Source organism: Crocodylus porosus, unplaced genomic scaffold (genome assembly GCF_001723895.1).
Source record: "Crocodylus porosus isolate Cpor-Errol unplaced genomic scaffold, CroPor_comp1, whole genome shotgun sequence".
NCBI lineage: Eukaryota > Metazoa > Chordata > Crocodylia > Crocodylidae > Crocodylus > Crocodylus porosus.
This window is the reverse complement of record NW_017728906.1, coordinates 188,724,618-188,730,617: the sequence shown is the minus strand read 5'-3', so window position 1 is coordinate 188,730,617 and position 6,000 is coordinate 188,724,618. Positions and strand designations below refer to the sequence as shown.

Genomic DNA, 6,000 nt, shown 5'->3' with positions numbered 1-6,000 from the left:
GACCCTAGAAACTATGAAAACAGAATGAAACTCAACAAAGGAAGGGTCCTGAAACTCTGGGCTAGGGACAGAAGTTATACATAAACTGTTTTAAGTGAGCTGAAACTGGTTTAAACCTGTAACAGAGCAGAAGTTCAGTGCACATAAACCAGTTTCAAAGTGGTTGAATCGGGTTTGAGATAATCCTGCTTGAATGTGTTATCAGACTCAACTGATTGAAGTCAAACCAGTTTATGGAACTTCTGTCCCAGACCCCTTCCTGGTTTAAGTTAAACCAGAGACCCCCCAGCATCCCAGCATGCTCTGCAGCCCTAAACAGGGCTGTGCTCTCTGCTCCAGTGGAGCAAATCTGGCCATGCCCCTCTGCTCCCTGGCCCAAGAAGAGTGGTCAGGGAAGGGGGCATGGCCAGATGCCGGTCCCCCTAAGCGGGTAGGTAAGAGATTTATCCCCACCCCACTCTGTGCCATCAGCACTGACCTGCCAGGTATTCCTCTGCTTGCTGCTCCAGCGGTGGGAGCATGGCCAGCCCCAGCAGTAGCCCCAAGTGAACTGGCCAGAGAGGGATTTAATTTCCCCTTCCCTGTCCCACCAGCAGAGACCTGAGCCAGGGTCCGCCTGGCACTCCCGACTTACTGCTGCAGTGGCAGGGGTGGGAGCATTGCCAGACATTGGCTGGCATGGCCCCCTGAGGCAAAAGCGGCAAAGCTGCCGCAGACTGTTTTGGGCAAATAGCGGCAGTGTGCTAGAGTAGGCTTGTGGGGTTATGGCCATACCTCTGAGCCCTGGTGCTGTTGCTCACCCATGCAGTCTGTGGGACTGAGACATAAGCAGTTCATCTCAGGGGCATGGCTCCTGCTGATATGTGCACCCCGGGAGGCATGGGGGGCATGTGCCTCCAAGTCTGCAGGGGGCAGGGCAGGCTGCAGCTGCAGGCTGGGTGATGTTCGGCTCTTCCCAGCAGGGAGGATCTGGGCTAGGGCTGCACTTGGGGTGGGCAGTGGTGGCACTGGAAGTGGAGGCTAGGTCAAGTTCTGGGGTGGCTGCAACTCTCCCCACTCCCATATCCTTGCTTTCAGCACCATTGCTGCATGCCTTGAGCACAGCCTAGCTCAGCTTTGCCCTGTCAGAAAGAGCCTGGTGCCACCTGGCCCCAGCCCACAGCAGGCAGCAGTCCACGCTGCACCATGCAGGTCCAAGGCACATGCTCCCCATGCCTCCCAGGATGCTTATGCCAGAAGGAGCCAAGCCCTCCCAGATGAGCTGCTTGTGGCTCAGTCCTGCAACCTGCTGGTTGTGCAGTGCCTGCTTCAGCCTGAGACCCACTCCCTCTCCACCTCTGCTGCAGCCACTGGAAGCCCGCTGCCTTACAGCCCTACTGCTGCCCCATGTTTGGGGGGACTAAGCCCTGTTAGGCCCCCTTTCCACCACCTATGGTTTGACCAAAAAAACACTAATTCCCAGAATTACTCTTTTACACCTTTGGTAATACATTTACTTTTCTTCAGATTTTCAGTGCTTTACCAGCTACCTGGGGTTTGTTAGAGCTAGTGTTCATTTGTTAAACATCTCCTTTTCATATATTAGGGTTCAAATAGTTTGCCATATGTATGTCCTACTGACCTGAAACTATATGAATAAGTAACCATGAATAAAGATTTACAACACTAGAATCTTAGGATTTTTTTAACGGTAGAAAACATTGGACAAAGAATCACAATTTTAATTCAATTAAGCAGTACATATAGTGACATGCTGCATTAGTGGTGTTACAGTAATATAGTTTCTTCTCATTTCCTCTCTGCTATGCCTTTTGAATGTACTAATGCTCATTCTTCAAGTGTTAGCATTATACTAGGGTAGAATATGCATAAAATATTGATCTGCTTTCGTAGCAGAAAAATGATTATGCACCTCTTCATATCATTATATGATTTACTATTCACATACAGGTTTTGCTGATCCACGGACTGCAATATCAAATATCTCTCAAAGCAGCTTGCATAATGCACTTCACATCTACATGAATGGCTCAATGTCTCAAGTGCAAGGATCTGCTAATGATCCCGTCTTTATACTTCATCATGCCTTTGTTGACAGGTAAGTGCGACTCCTCTTTGTAAAAGTGATTAATTCTGGGTATTTATAAGGGTATTCTTCCTTTTACTTTTCTTTGATGCATGTATATTTGGAGCCGTTCATTTGGAGTCTTCATTTGTAGCAGCTTTGCTACATTTTATCATTCCTGGCTTTTCCACACCTAACCATTTTTCTTCTTTTTTGAAATGTTCCCCTTTTGAAATGGTTCCAAATGTACATGTGTCCGAACCCTAACAGATCTGCTGTTTTGATGCCTCGATGAAGGTTACTTTCAGACCAACCAGTCAATTCTGCCATTACTTCATGAAAAATATAAATTTAAATGATAAATTATATCACCTTTTTATGCTAGACGGAATGTGGCATTAAAAACTGAGAAATGTGTTAATATGTATTACCAAAAATAAAATAATTCAATGATTCCATGCTGAATAAGAAATACACATATGTGTAGTGTTAAAGACTTTGGGCCAAAATATGTGACTTTATGTCAGCATTGCTATGATGAAATCGAAAAATTCTTCCATATTCCAAATATATATTTTAATTCACCTTTCATGAAGAAAATTCTAATACATCACCCATAAATAAAAGTATAAGCACCCAGAATGTAAATGAGAAACAAAATTACAAGAACAATTTGCTGAAAGAGAGGGAATGTGAGAGGGAAGGAGAGGAAGAAGTATGCATTAGAAACAGGAGAAAGAACAAACAAGCAAACAAACCCACCATCAGTTTGGCAAAAAGAAGACAAAAAGCACTCAAGAAAAAATGAATTTCCAAGATAGCAATAAAAAAAAAAATAAAAGTCTATTTGCCACTAGAATATGTGCAGATGATTATAACTAATTATACTACGGCATTGCAAATCATTTGCAATGACTAAAAAATAAGCACAAGCAGTAAGAAAAGAAGACTTCATTAACGGAAAGACTGAAAAATCATAAATATCAAGAATTTTAAAACAAGCTGATATTTTCCAGACTTTTGCCAGCTCTGCTGCACCTCTGACTAACTACAATCAGGATGCCATATTTTGGGTCATTTCTCTCTGCTGGATTCATGGAAGTTCTGAGCAGCAGCAGAAATATCAGAAAGTTCTGTTTCCAGAAAGACAAAGGCATGAGCTGTCGTATGTCACATGCACTTTAATGTGCATTATCCTATTTTCATTTACATTAAAGCATCACTAAAAACATGGACATTTTTACACATGCTCCCAAAGCAACGCTGGGTGCTTTTAATTAGTGAGCCACAGAAACTGAAAGCCCCAGGGCTGCATTAGGAGCACATGTATCAGCAGCGCAGTGCACCTCCATGCTAAGAAAATGACGGCGGTGCAATTTGAACTAAAGCACATTGAATGTGTTTTAGTTCAAAGTGCACCGCCATCATTTTCTCAGAGCGGAGGTGCACTGCACTGCTGATACACGTGTGTGCGAGGCTCCTAGAGCATGTCAGTTTACATGTTCCACCAGACTTGATTAATCAAACCTGCTCTGACATGCTGGATTTCCAGCACATTGCAGTAGACACCCCACATATGTGTAAGTGCCTGTGCTATTTAGTTAACATGCACATGCTAACTAAACATGCTATTAGCTAAATAGGCTAATGTGCATTAAGCATTACTTAAAAACCACAGGTTAATGTGCCTTAATGTGCATTCTCCTAGTAGCTAATAATGGAGGTACTAGATTTAATGCACATTAACTATAGTGCGTTAATCCACACGTAGACAGGCCCAATGATCCTTAGACCACAGCTGCAACTGACACGTCCACTTATTACCGATGGCTCTTTGCAAAAAATTTTATCAGTGAGGGCTTTGGGTGAGGTTCCCCCCACCCCCTCTGAATACATTGGTTATTTTTTTTCCTGCAATCCTGAATAATGCAACACAAGCATTCTCTCGTGCTACACACAGATAACAAGGTGGCCTATTTTGTTTTCTTTTGGGTTGAAATGCATTTGCCACAACTCCCTGCAGGGTTTTTTAGGTTCTAGTAGCTCTTTAGATAATACTGCTTGTTCTGCTGACTCCTGAGCTACTCACTGAATGTTACTGGTATAAACTGACAGAGCTTTGCTGAAGTCCATGGAACCAGGTCAGAGTTGTACGAGCCAAGGATCTGCTCTTGTTATACACAGTGTAATTTGAAACAAAAAAAAATATTAAAAGTTCAGATTCTACCAAGGTTGATGTCACTCACCAGGGAAAGGTTCCTACTTACAGGGGTGAGTGGATTTTTCAAGCCCTGACCTTTTCCCATGTATCTCCCTGCTCAGTGACTTACAGAGTCAACTAGCTGGGTTGGAAGAGGCTGAAGTACAATCCTAAGAGGCATCTGTATGCCAAAGTCATTGCAACATGTACCCCTCACTGATCCCCCTAACTCCCTGCTATGTACTGAACAGAAAGGATGCCATGAGACCACTGTCATTGCTCAGGGCAACAGGGTTACCTGATACTACCTTTTTGAGTTCTTACAGAAGTTATTACCTGCCTAGAGCCATACTGAGTCAGTTCATGCTTTCCTTTAGCAAGGAGCTTATTCACGAGAAAAAGAAAATGCTCTCTCTATGTAGGTCATGCAGCCATACAGCACAAGGGAACTGTAGAATAAATCTCAAACTTTGCGTTGCAGTATAGAACTTCAGGCTGTAACAGTTTACATCAGGAAATAATAAAATATTAGTTAGGTTAAAAAAGTACTACAAATAAACCCTATGACTATTAGAATTTAGAAAAACCAGACAAAATCTAAGTCTCCCCCCCATATTTGTATATTTAACAACAGTACTGTGCCATTAAAGAGTTTTCTTTGTAGTATGTACCCTTATTCCAACCCCATTTTGCTCATATGTAAGTGATACATACCTTTTTTGAATTCATTGCCACAAATATTTTGAGAATATTTAAAATCCAAACAACTAGAGTGGGACTGATTACATGTACCCACATAGTGGTATTCTGCCATGTAACTTGAGTGGGCAGAATTCCTAGTATGGATGTACATTTAAAACTAAAAATTTGGCTTCTAAGAAACTTGTATATGCACATTGGAAATTCACTTTCCAGGAGCTTTTGTGCTATTAAATGCATATCATTTGAATGGTCATTGACAGGGAAGAATACATAGCTAAGGGAAATTCATATGTGGTAGCATTGAAGTGATGTGAAGTGATTGTGCTAATCCATGAAATATGCAAGAAAATAGTTTTTGTGGGTGGTATCTTTTCAATGATACCTTTTACTGGATTCACTGCGTGATGGGGATAGACTTAGTCAAGCTTTCATGTGCTTGTGGTATCCTTCCTCGGATCTCTGGGAAAGAAACCTGGCTACTCAAAAGCTTATCTAACTCTATCCCTACCATGCAGTTAGGTCAATAAAAGATACCACACACAAAAATCCTTGCCTCAAATTCATATAGGCATTTAAAAAGAAGAACAGATGAACATCGGTTTTATTACTTTCAAAGTGAAATTCACCACAGCACGAGACCTACACGCTACTTAATTCATACACAGAACAGACCTAAAGTGGTTCTTGTCCTGGGGGGGGGGGGGTGTGTGTGTGTGTGTGTGTGTGTGTGAGGATTACATCCCTGGCTATTATGAACCCCTGAAAAAAATGTCCCATAACTGTAATCCTTATAAATTTTAGGAAGGAAAAATGGTTTTTGCTTTTTACAAAAGTAATGTCATTAGACTCTACTGGTAGATCACCACACAACTGTGAGGACAGTTGCAAAATGTATGATACAACCTCAGTCTATCCATGGCAAAAGAAATGCTACCATCACCTTGCAGCTGCTCTGTGCATGGGTTTTTGTACACACTGATGTAAAAACCAGTAAGAATGCTGCCTTTTGTATAAGTGACAGAAATACATTAGT

At 42.1% G+C, this 6,000-nt stretch overlaps 1 protein-coding gene across 1 annotated transcript in view; it reads left to right on the top strand.

The window, feature by feature from the left end:
- The window catches only part of TYR (tyrosinase), an 85,411-nt gene that overhangs the window by 22,674 nt on the left and 56,737 nt on the right, over window positions 1-6,000 (top strand). Inside the window, exon 3 of the mRNA XM_019530365.1 lies at window positions 1,951-2,098. Within this exon, the coding sequence (XP_019385910.1) occupies window positions 1,951-2,098 (148 nt within the window). The remainder of the gene's footprint in view (window positions 1-1,950; window positions 2,099-6,000) is intronic.